This window comes from Podarcis erhardii (assembly GCF_964252035.2).
Source record: "Podarcis erhardii genome assembly, chromosome: Z".
Taxonomy (NCBI): domain Eukaryota; kingdom Metazoa; phylum Chordata; class Lepidosauria; order Squamata; family Lacertidae; genus Podarcis; species Podarcis erhardii.
Genome location: NC_138504.1, coordinates 35,837,201 through 35,862,104, shown reverse-complemented (window position 1 = coordinate 35,862,104; position 24,904 = coordinate 35,837,201). Strand labels below are relative to the sequence as shown.

The 24,904-nt window shown below is 43.9% G+C and overlaps 1 protein-coding gene across 2 annotated transcripts in view; it reads right to left on the bottom strand.

The window, feature by feature from the left end:
- The window catches only part of ABL1 (ABL proto-oncogene 1, non-receptor tyrosine kinase), a 124,225-nt gene that overhangs the window by 24,056 nt on the left and 75,265 nt on the right, over positions 1-24,904 (bottom strand). For both annotated transcript variants that reach the window (XM_081846954.1, XM_081846955.1), the window contains exons 2-4: positions 18,638-18,811; positions 16,878-17,173; positions 11,057-11,329 (exon numbers count right to left, since the gene is read on the bottom strand). In XM_081846954.1, the coding sequence (XP_081703080.1) occupies positions 11,057-11,329; positions 16,878-17,173; positions 18,638-18,811 (743 nt within the window). The remainder of the gene's footprint in view (positions 1-11,056; positions 11,330-16,877; positions 17,174-18,637; positions 18,812-24,904) is intronic.

Genomic DNA, 24,904 nt, shown 5'->3' with positions numbered 1-24,904 from the left:
TCCTCACAACTGCCCCTTAAATCTGGGGGTTTCTCCAATCCTCAGGAGCAGTTTGGGGAGGGTGCAGGGCATGCACGGGGTGGATGAGGGGGGAGGAGTTCCATTGTGTGAGCGCAAATCTTTGCTAATGGAACAAGTGCATTGATACCACCCTATATTTTGCTTGAAGCTCTTTTATTTTATATTTTGCTGGTGTTGGGTTACTGCAGTTCCAGGAGACAATTTTATTCCCTATATCCAGATTAAACTCTCCCTTTATTTGTTTTGAAAAGGCCACGCAGGTACCATCCAGAGAATGGCTGAGCAATGTGGAAATCGATGCAACTTCAGAAACCGTCACCTTCCTCTGAAATATCAGAGGGGCTAATTTACATGCTGAGCCAGGGGTGGTGGTGGCTGGGTTAACTGGAATTTGGAGTAAGTCAAGAATCAATCTGTGGGCTCCTGGCTGATCCCCTGTGGGGAACCGCAAGTCCAGAGGCCAAATATGGCCCCCAGGCCTCTCTATGGGGCCCTCAGGACTTGCTTCAGGCCACACCTGAATGTGGAGGGTCTGTTAACCTATTAAGCTGCCAACAGACCTCCCCAATGAATTTGTTTAGTCAGTGTTCAAAGCCATCAAAACTAGTTTCCATCAGCACACCTTGATGAGTTAATGAAGTATTATATAAAAAGACATACTTTTGCCTGTCCAGCTCTACTGACAAACAACTTCCCCAGGTGACCCCAAGTTTTAATATCATGGAGGAAAAAGGATCCCCTTCCTTGTTCTCTTTCCATGGAATTATGCATAACACAGATAAATTCCATAAACTGCTGCCGTCCCTACATTAATAATCTTTTCCCTCCTTGCTTCCTGCATCTTGTGTGAGACATGACACTTAAGGCTTGATTAGGTAGTCAATATTCGCAGAGGGAAGATGTATCAGTAGCTTAAAAAGTTCAGAAGCATATACCAGAATGGAGAAATCTCTGGTCCTCTAGATTCCAACACCCATCATCCCTCCAGATGTCACTGGACTCCTGTTCCAACCATCCTTCTAGACATCAGTGGACTTCAACTCCCATCATCCCTAACCATGATGGTTACTGAACCTCATGGGAGTTGAGAGGGTGACATGGGGGGGGGGGGTCAACAAGTTCACTGTTCCTGTCACATATAATCTACAAATACAAAATGAGGAAAACCCAGTGTGGTGTAGTGGTTAGAGTGTAAGACTAGGAATTGGGAAACCAGGATTTCAATCTCCCACTCGACCATGAAGTTCTCTGGATGACCACTCGCTAGTCATCATCTCCCAACCACACAGGGCTGTTGTGGAGATTAAGTGTGGAGAACTACATACACTGCCTTCCTGATCTGGAGATGCTTTAAAAAGTATTAAGAAGTATTAAGAGGGGCCTCATTGGCTTCAACCAAAATTCCATCTAGTCCAGTATCCGATTCGCTCCCCAATTGCTTGTCTCCAGCCACTAAAACTCAGTGGCACATTGCCTCTCTGGAAACCGTGGCTAACAGCACAAGCAGAATTCTTTAGCTGTGATTCCTGCATTGAAGGGGTCCAATTCCAACTATACAAGTCTAGAAGAGCTTCTACCACAGAATTCTGCCCCCCTCAGAGTTTGCAATGGAACCCGAACCATGGAGAGAAAGTTTTGCATTTTAAAAGCCACTGCCTCTCTCTTTTTCCCCGCAGTGTCTTCCACCGCCACAGTTAAAATTGCATTATGATGTTATTAGCAGAAAGCCATCTCGGCTTGGCCTCACTCTGGAGTGAGGAAGGTACGGTTCCTGCTCAGCGGGGCGTAGAGTCCAAGATAAACAGAAGCTTGGGTGGCCAGAAGGTCATTTACAAAGCACGGCTGGGAGGAGGCTGTGCCTTTACAGACAATGCTGTTCTCTGTCCCTGGGCTTCTTTCTTTCTGGGCAGGAAAACAAAACATTGATGGGGGATAAGGCAGAAAATGGCAGAAGGGGATACTGGGAGGTGGGAAAATGGCACAGAGGCAGCACCACTGTGAAATGGAGAAGAAACCTTGGGATTTCAGATGCTAGGAAAAGGGGAGATCCAGCCCAATGCCACCTGCTTGCTGGAATTTCTCCTGCACAGGGGCTAGTAAAATGAATGAGAGCTACACTAGATTGTGGTCTCCACTTTTTCAATGGGGCTTGCACAGATTAATTTTTTGGTTGTTGTTGTTTAGTTGTTTAGTCGTGTCCGACTCTTCATGACCCCATGGACCAGAGCACGCCAGGCACTCCTGTCTTCCACTGCCTCCCACAGTTTGGTCAAACTCATGCTGGTAGCTTCAAGAAATTTTTTGGTACATCCCTGCATTTATACCTCACCTTCTTCCCCAAAGAGCTCAGGGTGGTGTACATAGTTGTCCCCGTCCCCCCCATTTAATCCCCACGACCACGTGAGGAAAGTTAGGCTGAGAGACAGTGACTGGCCCAAGGTCACACCCAGTGTGCTTCATGGCCAAGTGGGTGATTTGAACCCTGGTCTCCCAAGTCCTAGTCTGGTACTCTAATCACCACACCGTACCAACTCTAATTTGGTGTGAGAGTTTTTCTGCTAGAGGTGCTTGAATGTATCTGGCCAGCCCTGAGGACTAAAGATGTTCCTGTTCCCAGTTGCTAGGAATCACAAGTGGGGAGAGTGCTACCATTGCACTCAGGTCCCAGTTACAGGCTTTTGTACGAGGTATCTGGTTGACCACTGTGAGGACAGTATGCTGTACTAGATGAGCCTTTGGAACGATTCAGCTGGCAGGCCCGTCTTATGTTCTTAAAATCTGGCTCAGTGCTCATTTTGCTGTTCGGCATTTTCACCCCATCCATGTATTTGCTTCCAATTAGTTTGACTGGCAGCTGGCAGGTGACTTCCTCTCCCTAGCCAACAGAAACCGGGCTAATAAAAAGTAAGCAAGGATGATGTCTGAACGGTAAGGCGAAGGGTAAAAAAATAAGTCTGGCTATAAATCACACAGCCGAGAAACCTAGTGGTTAGTGCTGGCTGTGAAGAATCTTAACTTCTAAACAAGTTTCTTGTCCTCAAGAATCTTCTTCAGAACTCTGGAGACATGTTGGCTAGGCATGCTAAATAAAGGTTCACAATCCAGGTTGGCTTTATAGCCTTTGAGCCTGGGAGTGGTGGTCACGAGACAGAGTTACCCCATGCTGTGATTTCCTGTCCTTCTACATTCTGTTTACTTAATAAGCCATTTATTTTCTTATAGAGAGAGGGTGTGAAAGGAATCTGCATGAGGCTACCAACTGAGAACCCACAGAACAGAGTCCAGCTCTCATGAGCCCTACAATGCAGCTTCTCTTCTAGAGCTGGGCAAATCTATCAATTTTTGTTTCTCCTGGATTCACTCACCTCACCCCTTAGTTTTAAGTTCAGCTCTCCACATTTCCATGTCATTTTAGAGTCAAATATTAGCATTTTGCAAGCATTTTTTCCCCTATTACCATCCTCGTTGTCATTACCAGCTGGTCTCACAGTGGGTTGCAACAGCTTACAAGGAATGGGGAACTTCAGGAATGTGGCCCTCCAGCCTTCTCTATCTGGCCCTTAGGACTCTTCCCAGGCCACATCCCTCCTAGTCCTTCCCTAAGTGCTTCTGCTTGTCCAGAATATGCTCTTGAATTGCAATGATGCCTAGAGACAATGCCCCTGTGACTCTGGACAAATAGAAACAACAGAGCATGTGCTTCTCCAGAGTCTTTACTATAGAGACATTCGTACTAGCCTCATCTTACCATTACTGCATAAGTACCCAGGGCACACAGGACAATTTTATACTTCCCTGCTGCTTTCAGATACCAACCCTGCTACAATATACGTTGCCAGATTCTGCACAGGAGTGCTCAAAATTCGTCGGATGATGACTAGTGCCACAAACTAGATATAATGAGCACTCATATTAGAGTGCTCTATAGACTGATAGCTATAGTCTTATACAGGGGTACCTTGGGTTACTTACGCTTCAGGTTACATAAGCTTCAGGTTACAGACTCTGCTAACCCATAAATATTACCTCAGGTTAAGAACTTTGCTTCAGGATGAGAACAGAAATTGTGCTCCGGCGGCGCGGCAGCAGCGGGAGGCCCCATTAGCTAAAGTGGTGCTTCAGGTTAAGAACAGTTTCAGGTTAAGAACAGACCTCCAGAATGAATTAAGTATGTAACCAGAGATACCACTGTATATACTAACCTTTTACACTCTTCCACTCCTGTCTAATGTTCTTAATCCTTCTTTTAGACTCTCTTAGCTTCTTCTGGATCCTTATAGACTTTTATACAGTGGTGCCTCGAAAGACGAAATTAATTCGTTCCGCAAGTTGCTTCGTCTTGCGATTTTTTCGTCTTGCGGAGCGCGGATTCCCCGGGTATTAATGGCTTTAAGAAAAAGGAAGCAAACGCGCAAGACGTTTTCGTCTTGCGAAGCAAGCCCATAGGGAAATTCGTCTTGCGAAGCACCTCGAAAAACGGAAAACCCTTTCATCTAGCGAGTTTTTCGTCTTGCGAGGCATTCGTCTTGCGGGGCACCACTGTATATACTTTCTGTCTTAACTCCTTTTAGGTTTTTTTAAAAAATTAAAGATTTTAAATGATTACCGTATTTTTCCATCTATAAGACACCCCCATGTATAAGACGCCCCCTATTCTGGGGGACTCTGATTTAAGAAAATGGGGGGAGATACTATCCGTGTATAAGACAAACCCAGATTTTGAACATTATTTTAGAATTTAAAAAATTGTCTTATACACAGAAAAGTATGGTATATCTCTCCCTCCTTATGCTGGTGTACGACTGTAATAAAGATTTGTTGTTGCTGTTGCAATGATGCCTTTTGCTTGCCTTGATGGAAGATGGAGAGACGGGTGGGGTTTTTTTCATGGCTGGATTATTATATTTATGTATTATTATTACAGTGGTACCTCGGGTTACAGACGCTTCAGGTTACAGACTCCACTAACCCAGAAATAGTACCTTGGGTTAAGAACTTTGCTTCAGGATGAGAACAGAAATCATGCAGTGGTGGCACAGCGGCAGCAGGAGGCCCCATTAGCTAAAGTGGTACCTCAGGTTAAGAACAGTTTCAGATTAAGAACAGACCTCCAGAACGAATTAAGTTCTTAACCTGAGGTACCACTGTATTATTATTATTATTATTATTATTATTATTATTATTATTATTACCTGTGCCTCACTAGCAGGTCCCAACAATTTATAATTCAGAACACTTAAAACATATTACAACCACAGGAATGGGGTGGGCCCTGAAAACACACATCTCAGGTGTCAAAAAGTCAGGGTAAATAGGTGCTTCGGAAAGCTGTATAATGGAGGTGCTAGATGCACCACTATGGGGAGGAAATTCCACAACCTAGGGGCTATTACAAGGGAATGTCCTCCCCTGGGCTGCCACCCTCCCCCAAATTTCTGAGGGAGGTGAAACTACAAAAAGCCCCTCCCCCCACTGTTCTTAACACTCATGATGATCTGTAAGAAAGGAGGCAATATCTCAGATATTTGGGACCCGAGTCATATATTAAGTTTTAAATGCTATTTTCACTCACGTATACATTGTTAGGCACACTTTGCCCAAATATACACATTTTTGTAAACATTTTGTAAACATTACCTTTCTGGAGAACCACACTGAAAATTTCAGAGAAGTGCAATTTCAGGAAAAAACCTTCCACCTGGTTTTGTTCATGGTTCCAGAAAGTGCAAATTAAAATGCAAACTGAATTGAGTTTCTCCTCCATCCTTATTCCCTTTCACCCTTTGCTGTGGAATTCTGACTTCCTGGTTTGTTTGTTTGTTTGTTTCATTTATGCTGGTGAACATGGATCTCCCGCTCCTTGCTTAATCCTGGCAACAACCCTGTGAGGAGGGCTAGGGTGAGAGGAAGTGACTGGCCCAGGGTCACTCAGTGAGTTTCATGGCCAAGTGGGGATTTGAACCCTGGTCTCTCCCAGGTCCTAGTCAAAGATGCTAACCACTACACCACACTGCCTCTGCTTCTATGATGCAATGAAAAACCTCTTCCAGAATCTCTGTCTTAGCTCCTTGATGTACACCTCATTTTCCTCCTCTTCCAGGAAGACCACAGCATGCATGAAATATCAGGGGAAGCCTGACAGTAGCAATAATTTGTTTGTAAGCCTATTGGGCATGAAAAGATTCCAGGCTGACTGATCTTCAGCCTCCCACAAGGCTGGGGCTGGAAAGAGGCCATGGCCGACGTCAGCTGCAGGATGGATGTCTCAAATGTGACCCTCCAGAGGCACCCAGGTGGGTCAGGCTGCTGGATTCAATCACATCACATCATCAGAGGAAATGGAGCAAGCGCCTGGCCAGATCTGTAGGACCACAGAAAGCCTGGGGGATTGGGGGGGGGGGAAAGAAATCAAGCTCTTGTGTGCTAAAACAATGGAGAGGCCTGGGATGATTTGGTTGTCTTGATGCAGGCAACAAAAGCTCTGCAAAAGGGGAATGGTTGTGGGGCAAAATATTCTACAACCTGAGGCCAGAGGTTTTTGATGTTCCACAGCCTGAGACCAGAAGTTTTCAATGTTTTCAGGTTGCAGAATATCAGTAACCTCTGGCCTCAGACTGCGGTACATTGTAGACCTTTGGCTTCAAATCCTTGATCATCTTGGATGCCCTTCTCTGCACATGTTCTAGCTTGTCATTATCCTTCTTAAATTGTGGCGCCCAGAACTGGACACATTACTCCAGGTGGGGTCTGACCAAAGCAGAATAAAGTTATTCTATTACTTCCCTTAATCTGGATACTTCTCTTGATGCAGCCTAAAATAGCATTAGCTTTTTATGCTGCTGCATCACACCATTAACTCATGTTAAGCTTGTGATCCACTAAGACCCCTAGGTCCTTTTTACATGTACTACAAGTAAGCCAGGTGTCCGCCGTCTTAAATTGATGGATCTTCCTGCCAGCCCAGAAGCTGACATTTGTCCCTACTGAAATTAATTTCTCTAGTTTGGAGCCACTTCTCCAACAGTTAAAGTAATCTTGAATCCTGATTCTTTCTTCAGTGGCACTGCCTACCCCTCCCAGCTTGCTGTCATCTGCAAATTAGATGAACACCCCCTCAATTCCTTCCTCCAAGTCATTTATAAAGAGGTTGAACAACAATGGGCCCAGGACAGAACCCTGTGACACCCCACCTGCCACTTTTGTCCAGGATGATGAGGAACCATGAGTGAGTACTCTTTGGATTTGGTCAGTCAACCAGCTAAAAATCCACCTAACATTTATCTCATCCAGTCCACATTTTATCAGCTTCTTCACAGGAATATCAGGGAGGCCTTTGTCAAAAGCCTTACTGAAATCAAGATAACTACGACTTGCGTGCAGAAGATCCAGGTTTAATCTCTGGCATCCCCCCCTTAAATTCCTTCTATTAATAACCATAAGAACTGGAATCTTACTTTACTTTGAAGAGAAGAGGAATATCAAAGGCTTAAAGCTCAGGCCTTGCATTCAGAAGGTCCCAGCAACCAGTGTCTGAGCACAGGAGCACTCTCCCCTTCTGAGGCTGACATGACCATGGGGCCACAGACATGAAGAAGTCTAAGAGTTGCTGTATCAATTTGAAAACAACCCAAGCCAAATCTCTGGGTATAGGCTGGCGGTTTCAATCAATTGCAGGCAAGTCCTAAAGGCTGAAATGCAATCTCAGAAGTTGGGGAAACTTTTGCAAAGTCAGAGAAGTTAGGTTCTAAATTGAGGATTGTCAGAAGGAGGTTCCCTTCCATTCTGCTCCAGGCAAATCATGTTGTCAAATATCCTTGATCTCGATCTCTCTCTTTCTCTCTTGCCAAATGCAATGTACTAATTGAAGTCTTACTTAATGGCCCTATGGAGCTCAACATTACCGAAGCACTGGACGGGGTCCCCCCAGCCCTCGTTTTTCCTCTCTGTAGGAACTACTTTGCCAAGATGCACTGAGTCGCTTCCAGCCACTTTGAAGCAGGATAATAAATAGGCTGCAGCAGGAATAATTCATCATGAGCGACGTCCGTTGAAACTACCAAGGCAGCCTCCTTCCTGTTATTATTTTAAGGTGTCGATCTTCTTTGCTGCGGGGGCAGGCACGGCGAGGGACGGAGGGAAGGGATGCCCAAAGTGCTTTGGAAACTCTTTTCTGGAAGACAAATTATACCTCTCAAGAGTTCTCCCTGCAAAGAAACCGCTAAGGGCCTGTCTCCCCCTGCTGGTGTCTAAAGACAGATATGAGGTGTTTTTTAAAAAAACAAAAAACAAAACACCACCCGGCATTCTCCACACCTTTGAAGAAGGAGCCCTAATCCTGCAGTCTAAGACTAGATTGACGGATTTAAGGAAGGTGGATTAGGAGCCCGCCTTTCAAGTGTGTTTTTAGCCATGCATAATTTCAGGCTCTGCACCTTTTTGGGGAGAGTTTCTCTGAGTGCTCTGATAGCTCTCCCTGCACAGAGACAGAGGGGGAGAGGGAGAGAAAGAAAAAGCAGCTTTATATTATTTTAGTCCCAGCTTCCAGTCATCCTTCATTAAGTATTTATCTGGCGTTTAGGAATTGGCGGCGGAGCGTGGCAAAGTACCCGCTTTCGACTCAGAAAAACAGGGAGATTTTACGATAGAATGCATAACTGAAACATCTAAGAGAAATCATTTTCCCAGAGCGGGAAGAGGTGGTTTGCGGGAGGAGGGAAGTTACCCGTGGAAATGGCAAGCCTGCCCTCCACCACCCAAAAAAGCTACAAAGCAGTATGGCATGACTGGGATAGTGGTGGAGGCATATATCTCACATGATTAAATTCTGCAATCCAGAACTGTGTCAAGGGCTGAAATACAGTAGGCATTTGGCATTGCAGACCAACAGGTCTAAAGGACTTGTGGGTGTTCAGATTCCTTTCCTTTATCTGAACTGAAGATACTAGACCTGGAGAATCTGCTGCAACTTCCTCCTTTGCATAGTTTATGTGAAGTTGTTAGGAAACCCTCTATTCCCCTCACATATATTTGGGTTAAATGTTCCTAAAAATGTATATATAAGTGATAATAACATATAAAGTGTGTTACACAGCTCCTGCCCCAAATATCTGAGAGATCACTACCTTCCTTACAGACTCTCCCCAATGTTAAGTTCTGCAGTTCCAGCTCCCCATAGAAGCTAAGAGTGGTAGTGGTGGTGGTTTCATGACTGAGGGGTCTGATACTGCTTAAGATGTATAGCACAGACTGAGCCAAAGACTAACCATTTTCATTACAGTATAAGAAGCACTTTGCAGAACAGATCCCATTCCATCAGATGCAGAGAACATAAGAAGAGCTTATGCTGAATCAGGCCAATGGCCCATGTAGTCCAACATCCAATTTTCAGCAGCCAACCAGATGTTCAGACAGAGCTTTGAAAACTAAGGAGCAGACAACGCTGACCACTGGGCAAACTAGATTCTAATTGCTGTCACTCAATACATTCTGATGTATTATTACTTATTGTTTTTAACTAATTTGTTTTTATTGTTTCATATTTTATAAATATGTTATTAATGTTGTAAGCTCCTTTGAATCCTAATTTGAGAGAAAGGCAGGATACATATACATTAAATACTGCTGCTGCTACTGCTACTAATAGATTGTGGAAGGCGTTCCCCATGATGTGCACATTGTCATTCACTTTTTTGAGAGGAATTTGAAAACATTCCTATTTACCTAGTTGCATTTGATGACTGAAGAATACTGTTCCTGGTAACACTGAGATTTCTGGATGAAAGTACAGTTTTGTTTTTTGTTTTTTTAAAGTAAGTAAAACACCTGCCCAGGGAGCGCAATGTATCTGTTAATGGAGGCTATATCTGCAGCAATCAGAAACGGAACATTTCTCTCCCCCCCCCCCCCGCCCCCAAAGTCTTATAATCTGCATGGTTAGAACACTAGGTGTCACTGTCTGCATATGCTTTTAAAAAAGAATCCACAAAGCCGACTTGAGGAATTTGCTTCTCTAGGGGTACAAATCAGAGGTGGGAAAATAACTCAGCAGTTCAAATGCAAATCCTAAGAACATAAAAAGAGGGCCCAGCTAGCCCAGCATCTTCTCACACTGGGTAACCAGATGCCTGCAGAGGAAACTTGCAGGAAGGATCTGAGCACAAGAGCACTCTCCCCTCCTGTTATTTCCAGAAACTGGTATTCAGGAATACTGCTGCCTCTGACAGTGGAGGTAGAGTGTAGAAACTATTTTAAATCTTCGAAAGCAATTAAAATAAACATGAAGATAAAACACAGGTCAACATTCTACATATCAGGGCTCTGCCTAAACAAAAATGTTTCTTCCACGCACCAAAGAGAGTACAGTCAGTGGCGTAGCGTGGGTTGTCAGCACCCGAGGCAAGGCAAGTAATGTGCGCCCCCTAACCTGTGGATTTGCGCCCCCTAACTCATGGATTTGCGCCCCCTAACCCTAACCCCCAGATGTTGCGCCCGGTGTGGCCGGCCCCCCCTGCACCCCCCACGCTACGCCACTGAGTACAGTGAAGGTGCAAACCTTCTGACAGTGGAGGTGGAACATAGCAATCAGGGTGATCAGCCACTCATAGCCCTCTCCTCCACCAATTTGTCTAGTCAACTTTTAAATCCATCCAGGTTGGTGTCCTTCACTGTTTCCTGTGGGAGCGAGTTCCATAGTTTAACTGTGCTCTGCAGTGTGAAGAAGTCCTTTCTTTTATTTGTCCTGAATCTTCCAACATTCAGCTGCATTGCATTCCCACAGGTATCACAAGGAGAAAAACTACTCCCTAACCACTTTCTCCATGCTGTGCATAGTTTCATAAACTTCCATCATGTCACCTCTTTCTCACCTTTTCTCTAAACTAAAAAGTCCCAAATGCTGCAACCTTTCTTCATTAGGGGAGTCTGTACCTTTTGGGGCCTTCTAAACGTGGTGAATTTTTCCTCTTTAAAAGGGCAGTGGCTACCAAACAGAAGAGTGGTAGAAAGAGAGAAGAGAAGAACAGGTTTCAGTACCTACCTTTAAGGTCTTCACCGCCACTGTGAGGTTATACTTCTTCCAGACGCCTTCGTATACCTCGCCATACTGGCCCCCTCCAAGTTTGTGCTTCATGGTGATGTCCGTCCGTTCAATCTCCCACTTGTCGTAGTTGGGGGACACACCATAGATTGTGGGTTTGTTGCGCTTGGGGGCCGGGTAGTGCAGAGTGGTGATCAGCCCATCTGCCACGGTCGAGTGATGGTGGACCAGCTCAGCCAAAGTGTTGAAGCGGCTCTCCGAAGACACGTAGAGCTGGGAGCAAAAGCAGAGAGGAAGAGAGAGTCACCACAACTCCATGTTGTTGTTATTATGCTGCTGATTTACACAAAAATTGCATGTTTATTCATTTACATGGTACATATTTATACAGTTACTAGTTTATTATTGCTGTTTCAACTGCCATGGTCATATCAACCACAGATAAAATATATGCACTAATACAATATTAAAAATAACTTAAACCAAAATATATATTTGCATCAAAATAGAGTAATAGTAATAGTAATAATAGTAATAATAAAACATCATCAAAAGGTTAGAAAAGATTACAGTATGAAAGGTTAAAGGAACCAATACATTAAAATCATCCAATTAAATCTCTAAATTAAATCATCCAATTAAAATTTATTATAATAATTAATTTATTAATCACCTTCCAAACCACCATATCAAGGCAATTCACGTTTAAAATAATAAAAAAGTTAACAACTCACAAATGATGAACACTTTTTTTTTTTAAAGACTAAAACCCTAAGAAGTGAACATGTATGGTAAAAGACCCCTTTGTCCAGCTGTGAAAACCTGTCAGAACAAAAATGTTTCCAGGAAGTACAGAGAGTGGGCCGCTATCGTTTCTTGACAGAAATGCCGTTTCACAGAACAGGAGCAGCCACACTAAAGGCCATGCTCAGCGTTACTGCAGAGACGTCTTCCGAAAGCTGTGGAACTTGCAGTCCACAAGAATATATGGGGTGCATAAGGGATAAGGCAGTCTCTCAAGTTATTCCTAAAAGCTTTCCTACATATTTATATTTTTATCATATAGGCAATTAATATACTGACTTAGCAGTATATAAATATATTTATCAGTAAATAAAATAAATAAATATTCTTTTGTAAAAATAAATAAATTGCATGCTGCAATTTAATAAAACCAACAGCAACATCAGGGAGGTTTCAAGCAACTGTAATATAATAAAAGCTAACCACAAATTAAAACAGATTGCCAGCTAACTATTAAAGGAAAATGTTTTCCTGTAATTATCTGCATAAGGAAAGTTTTCAGTGAACGTTTGAAGGTTAATATAGAAGGCGCCTGCTTGAATCTCTCTGTTGGAAGAGCATTCCACAGGAGTGAGCCAATAATACCGAAGGCTCTGTTTCATATTGATGTCAGATGTGCTGCTCTGCAAATTCACTGGAAACTACCTTATGCTGAGTCGGATCATTGGGTCAATCCAGCTCAGGTTTGTCTACACTGACTGGCAGCAGCACTGACTGGCATTTCAGTCAGGGAATATTCCCACCTCTACCTGGAGATGCTGGGGACTGAACCTGGAGCCTTCTGCATGAAAAACAGATGCTCTACCAGTGAACTAAAGTCCTTTCCTCTAAGAAGTATGTAAGATTCCAGTTCTCATAATTTTGAAAAAATAGGAAGCTGCCTTATTTCAAGTCAGACCATAGGTTCATCTAGCTCAATATTATCCACACTTGCCAGGTTTTCAGGGAGGGAACAATCCCAACCCTATGTGAAGACACCAGGGATTGAACCTGGGACCTTTCACAGGTGCAAACAGATGCTCCACCCCTGAGCTACAGCCCTTCTAAGCCCAGGTTTGATCCCATAAGCAATATATGAGCCTGGCATATATATCAGAGCTTGCAAACTGGGCAGACCACAAAGGAGACTGCCCCAAAAATGTTGTGCCAAGATTTTGAGCCAAGCAGACGACACTGGAGTGCGTTTTTTCCATGGTCTCCCCTCACCCCACCAGGCTTTTGCAAATAGTAAATGTAAAAGTTTAAAGAAATGAAGTATCTCTCCCGTCTAGACCCCCATCAGATCCCACTTCTCAACTGATCCCACTTTTTTATAACAGTGCTGCCCCAATCCTGGACAAGCTGCATCAGAGAAAGCTTTTGGATTAGTAAGAAATCAATCTTTCAGCATGGCAGCACCACAACTTTGGAAAACCCTGCCTGTTGACATCAGGCAGGTGTCTTTGCTATACTCTTTTCAATACCTCTTACAAAACATTTTGGTTTAGACAAGCCTGCCTAGATATGCAGAATGTTGACATATGTTTTAATCTGGTTTTTAGCTTGTGGTTGATTTTCATGATCTGTTTTACCAATAATTTTATTTTTTTATTCTTTTGTAAACCGCTTTGAGGTGGGTTTTTGTTGTTGTTGTTGTTGTTCTTTTTACAATACCAAATTTTGCGAAAGGAATAAAAGAAAGCTGCCTTTGAACCAGTCTGGATATTTGACCATCTGTCTATCTTTCTTTCATGCTACAAAGCTCTCTGATCCTTTAACTGGAGAGTTCAAGGACACAGCCCAGCCAGGCAAAAACACTTGGGGTAAAAGATAAAGGACCCCTGGGCAGTTAAGTCCAGTCGAAGGCGACTATGTGGTGTGGTGCTCATGTCACTTCAGGCTGAGGGAGCTGGCATTTGTCCACAAACAGCTTTCCAAGTCATGTGGCCAGCATGACTAAACTGCTACTGGCGCATGGAAGACCCTGACAAGTGCCAGAGCGCATGGAAATGCTATTTACCTTCCTGCTGCAGCGGTACCTATTTATCTACTTCCACTGGTGTGCTTTTGAACTGCTAGGTTGGCAGAAGCTGGGACAGAGCAACAGGAGCTCATCTCGTTGCGTATTCAAACTGCCAACCTTCCGAACGACAAGCCCAAGAGGCTCAGTGGTTTAGACCATAGCACCACCCGCATCACCACTTGGGGTATAAAACAAGAGCAGTGTGGCCTGGGGAGAGTTCTGAGCACTGGACAGAAAGGTCTAGGGGGCTGAATATATATTGATACAGTTGTAAGAACATAAGAAAAGCCTGCTGGATCAGGTCAATGGCTCATCTAGTCCAGCACCCTGATCTCAATGAAGCCAACTAGACGCCCCAACAGGAACCTACAAGCAGGACCTGAGTGCAGCAGCAACTCTACTCACTTGTGATTCCCAGAAACTGGTATTCAGAAGAAGTATTCATACTGCTTCCAACCTGGGGGGGGGGATATAAGAGCCCTACACCAGGTTCAGACCAATGGTCCATCAAGTCCAACATCCTGCTCTCACGGTGGCCAACCAAGAAGGCCATGGGAAACTCACAAGCAGGATCCAAACACAAGAGCACTCCAGTGGTTTCCAGCAACTGGCAATGAGAAACATTTGTGCCTCCAACCATGGAGGCAGAGAATAACTACAGTGGCTAATAGCCATGCATTGCCCTCTCCTCCATGAATTTGTCACATCCTCTTTTAGAGCCATCAAACTCCTGTGGGAGTTAAGTGCTGCAATTATTAACCTTGCACTGTGTGAATAAGTACTTTCATTTATCTTTCCTGAAACCTCCAACATTCAGCTTCACTGGCTGTCCACAAGTGCTAATGTTATAAGAGATGGAGACAGTGGCACAGTGTGGTTCTTTCTACACAGACACATACAGAGACACAACACCAAAGCTGCTGATCTAACTGGAAGAGCTTGTGAGATATTAAATTCTGCCAGCAAACTGAGAAATGAGACAGCAGTCTTGGAAAGCCACAAAAGCCCAGACAGCAGGCGGGAAGGATTGCACCGTCTGTTCTCCCCACTACCATCTCCATCCCCCAGGGGACATATGATATATATTTTTTATCAAATGGCTGAAATTGATCATTTAAGAACTAGGCCTGCTGAGACTCTTGGTGTCTTCTTCTCTTCCCTTCACAATAAAATTAGGATGAAAATTCATAGATTCCTGGTGGTAAGCCAGTGGCTGTTCGCTTTAATGAAATCATCCTGCTGGTACCCATTCCCAATAATTCCAATTAAAACAGTTCCAGGGAAAGAAAAACTATTAACCTGCTTTGCGCAAATCTAAACTGATTATCATAGCGAGTATTGGTCATTCCTTGGCACTGAGAGTGCTGCCAGACTAAACAGAGTGCCTTATCGCAATGCTGGAGCAGGCTACAAGTGGCAGAACACCTTGTCGCTGATGCTGCACTGCCTTATGTCAGCAGGAAGATCTAAATCTCTCCCCACAGAGATGCCCAGGGCACCTTCACTGCTTAGTTTGTGTCCTGTGCTGAAGACATACCTCTTTAACCTGGTTCTTGTGACTGTAATTTGTCGTAAAATATTTTCAGTACAGTGGTACCTTGGTTTACAACCATAATACGTTCTGGAGGTCCGTTTGTAGACTGAAACAGGTTGTAATCCAAGGCGTGCTTTCACCAATGGGGCCTCCAAAAAAACCACATTCGTAATCCCCCCAAAATGGGTTTTAATCCAAAAAAAGGTTGCAAACTGGGACCCGCACTTCTGGGTTTGACGTGTTTGTAATCCAAAACTTATGCAAGATGTATGCAAATCAAGGTACCACTGTATTGTATTTTTAAATTGCTATAACCTGCCCTGGAACCTTATTGTGAAGGGCAGGTAAAAAAATAAATTATAATTATTACTAGTAATAAAAATAATAAAAACAACAATAAAGCAACAAGTGCTTGTTTCTTATTTTGACATCCTCAGAGGGTTTCAATTGAATAATAATAATAATAACAACAACAATAATAATAATAATAGATGCTATTTATTATTACAACATATTCAAAAAGTTGTTGTTGTTATTAAACCCCACCTTTTCCCTTGATGGGACTCAAAGCACCTTATAGTTAAAAGCAAGAACTGTAAAACATAGATAGAACAATAATAAAAACCAAACATTGATAGGAAATGAATACCCAAAGGTTATCTCGTCCAACCCCCTGCAATGCAGAAATCACAACTAGGCTCCCTGACAGATAGCCAGCCTCTGTTTAAAAACCTCAAGCGAAGGAGAATCCACCACCTTCCAAGGGAATTCACTCCATTGTTTAACACCTTTTACTGCCAGAAAGGTTTTCCTAATGTTTAGTTGGAATCTACTTCCTTGTCTCTGACCAAACTGCGGGAGGCAGTGGAAGATAGGAGTGCCTGGCGTGCTCTGGTCCATGGGGTCACGAAGAGTCGGACACGACTAAACGGCTAAACAACAACAACTTCCTTGTCATTTGAATCCATTGGTTCAGGTCCTGCCCCCTGGAGCAGCAAAAAACAAGCTTGCTCCATCTCCCATGGGACGGCCTTTCAGATTTTTGAAGGTGGCTCTCGTATCACCTCTCAGTCTTCTGCTCTACAGGCTAAACATATCCAATGTTTAGTCAGAATCTCCTTTGTCATCTTCACAGGTTTTCAATCTTCCAGTGATCCATTTGGAAACCAGCAGTACTTGGCTTTGCTACCCTCACCCAACAAAGCCATACCAAACACATGAACACACAATTTTTTTGCAGTTTGGAAAATGATGCAGAAACAAACCAGTGAATGAACAATGAACGGAGAGACATGTGAGCAAGCTGCGAGCAAACCAGGATGAATGCTTGCTATCGTATAACCCCGTCCCACAGATGAATCAGAACAAATGCTCAAGAAAGAACAGTAGTGGTCTAACCACCATGCATGCTTTTAGCAAAAAAATGATGTAAAATAAATAAATAAGATACGCCTGGAAGGTCAACCAGGGTCTGCTCTCACCTTCCCATCAGATGCAGTGTTGATCCGGTAGTGGTAAACCCTTCCCTCGTATCTCAGCGATATGGACCGCTGGCCTGGACTGCTCTCACTCTCCCGCACCAGGAAGCTACCGTTGATCCCACTGCTCAGCAGGTACTCTGCCGCATTCCGCGACACTGGCCCATGGTACCATGAGTGCTTCTCTAAGCTGTTCACAGGGGTGATGTAGTTGCTGGGGACCCAGCCTTGCCCGTTCTTTGTCTGGGCCTCACACCACTCCCCATTGTGGTTATAGCCCAAGACGCGGAGCTTTTCACCTTTCCATTAAAACAATTTAAAAAAAAACACGAATATTGGTCATTGACTATAACCAAGAGATGGATCAATGGATTAAATAAAAGCAGCACATACAGTGTTTATTTTTACATGGACAGGCAAGCATCCAAGGCAGCATGTGGTAATAAAACCCAACAGACAAATGCAAATTTAAAAGCATCAGAGGGGGAAATAATCTGAAGCTGCTTAATTTTTGAACTGGAAACAATTTTTATGAAGCCAGAAGTCACAATTGCAGAAAGCTTTATCACATGGTTGCTAAGAGTGGTCATCAGGTAGATCAGGGGTAGGGAACCTCTGGTCCACATCTTGCAGGAGGCCTTTGAATTTGGTCTACAAGGGCATTTGGGGCAAAACATGCCCACTTGTCAATCACCCTACATCATATGATACCAGCTGTAGAGATCTGTTATCTCTGATCTAAGTACTAAGATCCAAGAGGCAACTTGCGCTTTGATGGTAAAAAGCAGCAGCAAAGACTTAGCACTGTGATCCCAGAGTGCTAAGATTGGAGATAAGCCTCTGCCTGTTGACTCTTAAAGAGCAAGCAAAAGGTCACCTCTGATTTTAGCGCTGTGTGACTACAGCACTGAGATCAGAGGCAAGCCTCTGTCTGCTCCTGCAACTTGAACTTTGAACCACCTGGAGTCATCTTAAACCAGGCACTTACTGGATAGGTGTCCTCATCCACCTGCTAAAAATGGCCTGTGGAGGGTGGGCCAGTCTCAGGCTGAAAAATCTTTCCTAACCCTGGTGTGGAACCAGCATGGACATGGTTAACCTCACTGTTCCAGGTGTGCCCGCTGGAAGAATCCCAATGAAAAAAAAGGCACCCACCATTCCCAGAGAGGGTTCCCACACTGCCATCCGTGTGAAACAGATCGGATATGGGGAATGGGACCTAGAAATTGGTTTTAAAACTTCTGCATGAAGAGAAGTGATGGGGGGGCAGGGAGAACCACTGTGGTGCCATTTCCAAGGCAGCTCCAAACACCACACATCTTCATCTCAGAGCAAGACCAAAGTTGATCTCAAGGCCCATACTGAGAGAAGATGCTCCTTCAAAGTCACCAGAGACACACTATTTCGAGTTTAGCACTAGCACCAAGAACCTGGACTTCAGCTCAGCATCAAATTGGAAGTTCATATAGATGGAATGAACAAAGGAGGGAGTCCGTCAGCAGGCTGCTGCAGAGATAGAAGGCAGACTGGAATACCAACCTCATTGACCTCCTTCAATTCTGTCTGGTTACGTATTATAAAAGCTACTGTTTTGGGATTTGGTGCCTGAGTTTGCTTGTTCCCTATGCCCTCCCCATAGTTTGTCCTTTCAGGCCATGCGCTGTTTTTGGACAAGCACTGTTCTGAATGAAAATAATGACACTCTGGACGCACACTTGGTCTCATACACACTTTGTAGTCTGATCCTGACATATATCTCTTACCTTTAGTTATGCTGAGAGTGTTGTCTCCACTTGCTACAAAATCATACAGGGCAACGAAAAGGTTGGGGTCATTTTCTCCGGGACCCGAAAGCAGATTCTCTTTGGAGTTCCAGCGGACGGCTTCACTTAGGCCCTGGGGCTCAAATTCAGATGCTACTGGCCTCTGAAGCGCTTCTGGAAAAGTAAATGAAAAGGGGAGGGGAAGAAAAACGTTAATTTTTAGATAAGAATCTGCCCCCCCTCCCCATTTTCTCTTAATCAGAGTTTTGCTATGAATGTGCTTAGTGCAGTGGTTCTCAAAGGGTATGGAATGCCTGGTGTATCAGAAGCAGAGGCATAGCGTGGAGGTTGCTGGGGTGCCAATGCACCGGGCGTGGTTTGGGGGGGGGCATTCCTGCCTATGGTTAGCTCTTGTGTCCTTCTCAGGAACCCTCCAGCAGAAGGGCGCCCGAGGAGGAGGCAACAGCTCAGGCATCCTGCAAGCCCAGCGCTGCTCGCAAAAGCAGCGTGGGGATGATGCTTGCCTGTTGCCTCCTCCTCAGTCACCCTCCTGTTGGAGCCTGGAGGGTGCCTGAGAAGACTGCAAGAGTTCATGCATCCTGCAAGCCCAGCGTCATTTTTGCAATTATTGCAAAGCGATGCTGGGCTTACAGGGCGCTACAGCCAGGCAGGCTGTGCAGTGCAGTCCCGAAGCATTGGAGAGGCAGCACTGCCCCTCTCTGATGCTGGGACCCAAGGCTGCAAGGGTGCCCTTACAGGTTCCACACTGACTTAAAAGCAGCACAGAGCCTGGGCACAGAGCTGCTGCGTCCCTCCAGCTAAGAAGGATGCAAATGCCCCGTCCCCCGGAACCCCCCACCCTATTGCCCAGAGTATACCCACCCCGGGTGCTGGTGGGGTATGCTCTGCCACTGGTCAGGAGAGGATGGCAAATGTGGTGGGAATATTCAAGGACAATCAAATAAACATTTTAACATTTCAGTGTAGAATAGTATAGTATAATGTCAAAATAATATATTTTTTATTAGTAGAATACGGATATCTTTTCAAAATGAGAGCAAGAGTATCAAGTGATACGGAGGACAATCCTAGTTGTGATCCAGAATCGCCATATTGTGAGAATGATTCATGTTCTTACGTAGCTGCATTGATTTATACTTTCTGGATGTCCCATAATCATATTATAAAGTACTTGTGTTCTATGTTATAAATCAAACACTGCCAGGAGTTGTTTCTTTTTGTTTTCCAGTGTATTTATCAATATAAAATTTGGTGTGGCATGAGCAAACTTTTATTCTGAAAGTGTGGCCCAGAGAAAAAAGTTTGAGAACCACCGTTAAAGGACATTTATTTTGTATTTTGGCTGATTTATATTGTGTGTGTGTGTGTGTGTGTGCAAACAATGTTGTTTTATTATTTTATGATTCTTTTGATATTGCAAGCATTATTCTTTTTTTATTTTTTTCATTTTTATCTCACCTTTTCCTCCAAGGAGCTCAAATTGGAGTACATGGCTCTCTCTATCCTCATTCAATCCCAACAACAACCCAGTGAGGTAGGTTAGGCCCAGAGACAAGTGACTTGAATGAACATCTGAATATACATTACAATAAAAACCATGAACAGAATTTAAAATTATAGGTTGTATCCAATGCTTGCCCTACTCAGAGTAGGCCCATTAATTTCAATGCGTCTGCTCTGAAGGTAAAGGTAAAATGACCCCTGACCGTTAGGTCCAGTCGTGGACGACTCTGGGGTTGCTTGCTTCTCTCGCTCTATAGGCCAGGGGAGCTGGCGTTTGTCCGCAGACAGCTTCCGGGTCATGTGGCCAGCATGACTAAGATGCTTCTGGAGAACCAGAGCAGTGCACGGAAATGCTGTTTACCTCCCGCCGGAGTGGTACCTATTTATCTACTTGCACTTTGACGTCCTTTTGAACTGCTAGGTGGGCAGGAGCTGGGACCGAACAACAGGAGCTCACCCCGTTGCGGGGATTTGAACCGCCGATCTGATCGGCAAGCCCTAGGCTCTGTGGTTTAGACCACAGTGCCACCCGCCACCTGCTCTGAAAGGCATATCCTATATCTATCTGCACACAAACACACCAGCTTTGGTTGCAGAGCTCTCCTCAAAAGCTGCCTTATTCACCAAGGCAAAATACTTAGAAAAGAAGAAAAGTCTGATGGGCTGTAAAACAATTAAGTTTTCAAACATGCTACGGGGATTCAGCCTTCCCCCCCACCCCACTCATCTGTCCCTTTTTTGTGCACACAGATTACCCATTTTATCATCCCCGCAGCGCTTTAATTACGACAATTATGAGAGAAACAGAAGAGCCACTTGGAGAAAATTAAGCTGATTAATCATTTTACCCCGAAGAATGCTTTGATCTTGTCAAGCCCATTAAAAAGCTCCCTTTATCAAGCAAAGAGACGCCATAGATATTGGATGTGCTGTGTGTATGTGTGTGTGTGACATCATCAGCTGGGTAAACACCTGAAATAAACAGACAGCAAACAGCTGGAGATGGTGGAAAGATGACATCAGTGAGTGCAGAGAGAAAAGGCTGCCCCCTCACCCCCTGCTGCTGCTCCATCCTCCCTGTGCAAAGGCTTTACTGTAAACTGTACACAGTGGGATGTCATGTAACCTCGGTCAGTGAGAAAAAATGCCTCCCAATGGGGACTGATTCAACAGGAAGGCCAGAAATCCAGCACTGTCTTCCCCTCCAATTACACCACGACCAAGGACAAGTGGTAAAGGGCTCATGCCAGGTCTTGAATCAAGATCCTGGAGAGAGGCCATGCTGTGAACAGCATGAGAACTCCCCTCGCTCCCCCCTCCCCTCATGTTTATGTTAAAAATTTGACCCCTCCCTTCTCTCTGCGCCAAATTACTTGCTCTCTTTTGAGATGAGGAGACGAAACAGGCCAGACTTCAGGAGAACAGTGAAAGCACAACTTGGAAATCAAGGAAAACTATTTACTTTTGAGTGATCTTCATAAAGAGATAGAAACAGCCTCCCTGCTGGATCAGGCCAACTGGGGCCCATCTGGTCCAGTAGGCTGTTCTGACAGTGGTCAACTAGATGCCTTGAACAGAAACCTGAAAGCAGGACATGATGCAAAGCATCACCCGTATCTTCATGGTGCTCGGTGGCCATAGATCTTGAAACCTATTAGGCCTGAGTGACCACACAATCAAGGCTGAAGGTGGAAAATTGCACAACTTCCAATAATATCTGAATCCTTAACAACAGGACCTATTGGCAGCCAAATTTAGGGAGGGGTGCAAATTCAGTGACAGAGCACTTGCTTTGCATGCAGAAGCGCTCTCTCTCTCTCTCTTTCTCTCTGTCTCACACACACACACACACACACACACACACACACACAAAATACATTTTGTGACGCTTTTCTTGAACATAGAATCTGAAGAACTTCACATGTATTGAAAGCTTGCACTCCAAGTAGTATGAACTTCAGTGGCAGAAGTAAAAAGACAACATCTATCTCCTGCTTTGTTATTTGAGAACAAAGCCTGCTTTTGGAGAGACCACCTGCTTCAGCAGACATGCCCGATATCTGACTTGAACCTTCTGCTTTGATTGCTATTTAAACTGTCACATTGTCCTGATGGGCTTGTTTATTATGTTAAGGATGCTTTAATGTAGGTTTTTGTTTGTTTGTTTGTTTTGCTATGTACTTTAATTACAGGTAGCTGTACTTTTTACAATAATTTGATTCTTGTTATTTTGATGTTATGTCAATTTCTGAACCACCTGGGTATTTCTTATTGAAAAGAAAGGGAGATTATGATGATGATGGTGTTGTTGTTGTTGATGATGATGATTAAATTTCAATCTACCAACTCCAGCAACCTTCCAGCAAGCATAATCTATCCAGGTTTGGTTTTTTTCTCAACTAAATACAAGAAACCAAAACACAGAAATCCTCCAAAATTCACATAGTTCTCCAGCCAAGCGATATGTACAAATAATTACATAGCAAGGGAAGTGTGTACAAAAATGAATATGTTAATGAAAATCACACACACACACAAATGCATTCCTCTAAGGCAGATTGCTTTGCAAATCAGTACATTTTAGGCAAAACTGCATATTAAAAATGTGCATATTAGGATAAATTCACACTAAAAAGCAGATAAATTTTCATGAAGAGAGAAGAATTCAAAAACTGATGTGGAAATGTGAACTGAACTTTTTGGGGAAATGAAAATTTGACGTATTTGTTCATCCATATGTGTTCATTTTTTACACTGACATCCTACTTTTTTGTCCAAGAAGCTTAAGGTGGTGTACGTAGCTTCCCACAACAACCCTGAGAGTTTGGTTAGGCTGAGTGAATGAGTAGCCAAAGGTCACACCCAGTGAGTTTCATGGCCCAGTGGGGATTTGAACCCTGGTCTCTCCTGGGTCCCTCTCTGACACTTTAATTGTTTCTGCCTGGTTTTGAACTGAGGATCTTTTGCGTGATAGGCAAACATAATAAGCACTATGCTACAGAAACTATACTATGCTTTACTTTACTATGCTACTTTACTATGCTACAGTAAAGTCACTAGTTAAGGTGGCACCCGTATTTAAATCAATGCAACATTTCCAGATTTGAGCAATGCCTCTCTCACATGTGGCATAGGGCTGCTGCTGAGGAGGAGGCTCTTGAGCTCAAAGATCAATAGTCACTGGGTCTGATCAGCCTTAGTCTGCTACTGTTGCTCCAGGGTTCCTTTTCACTTGTGCTCTACAACACACCACTTCCCACCCTACTTCCCACCACAGCTTCCACACTAGGAAAAGCACATGTACACATCTTAAAACACCTCTTTTCACCTTTACTTCCTCCTCGCAGAAGCATTTGTTCCAAACAGGGAGCCAAATTCTTTAGAGAGGCACATTCAAATCTCTGTGTGTGCCTGTCTCTCCTTCTCTTTTCCACTAAATCAGATTCAAATGTGCCTCTCTAAAGTGCCATAAGGAAGTTGTGCTCACCTGGTGGTGAATGCCACCAACATGGGTGGCTTTAAGAAAGGACTGGAAAAATTCACTGGTGGTGCCAATGACTGAGAAGCTTTTTCTTTAGGTGAGGCTGCCATAAAGAAGGTGTACTTTGAGGGGTTGTTGTTGTTTTTTTAACAATAAAGCAGGGTGTAAATTTTATGAAATAAACAAACAGATTAAAGAAATGCATTACATTACACGGAAGGCTTTGCAAAAATGTGTACCATTAGTAAAAAATAATAATCATACAAAGTTTGTTGGGAGAAATTAACACAAAAATGCTGATGAATATTCATGAGAATTCAGCTGCTCCCCTCTAATGCAAATAGGTGCAGAAAGGTGGAGAACTTGGGGTGGGCGGGGGGGAGAGAGGGAGGGATAGAGATGAGAAACAGACAGAACCAGAACATTAAAAATATCCTTCAATCCCTATTTGCAGTTGACATATCCACCCACCCACACCAAAGCTCTTGAAGTCAAGAGCTTCCACCCCAGACTAAACTTTGCATTTCTCCTCTCAAACAAACACTATAAACCTGCAGGGGAAGTCAGCTTCCAAGCTGTACCAACTGCAAGGCAGGTCCAACGGAAAGACAACATCCAACATCTATCAACAACAAGTGCCACGTCCCGTGGACTTGCAGACAACACAATCACCTCCCCACAAAAGCATCCTTTAAAGTGAAGCGACAGACTTCCTTCTGCACTGCAGCTACTTCCTCGGCTGCCAATTACAGGCTCACTTCCTCAAACAATGGCACGCCATGACAGCTTCCCTCAAGGTTAGGGATGTCAGAACATTCCGACAAAAACAGACACAGGAGGGGAAATTGCCGGTGTTCACTTTATGTCTGCAACAGGAAGCAACCCAGTGAATACAACTGATAATTGCTGCTACTTTTGCTGCCTTCAGCACACAAACGATAAGTAATTGATTATGGTCCCCCACCCCTAAATGCATTTATTTTCCTTTGCACTGGAATGAATGGGGAGGAATGACCTAATGACAACCTAAGTTACATAATTTACATGATTAATTACGTGTGCTACACGATTTCCTCACAGCAGGCAGTGAGACAAATAACAAGGTTTTTGACAGAAAGTGAATTGCAGCAGAACAGATCCAAGGCTGCAGGCAACAAATATGGGGCGGAACAGGAAAATATGCTGAATTACACCCCTAATCGTCTCCTTCTTCTTCTTCTTCTTTGGCGATCCCTCGTAGCCGAGTAAGATTGTCTTCCATA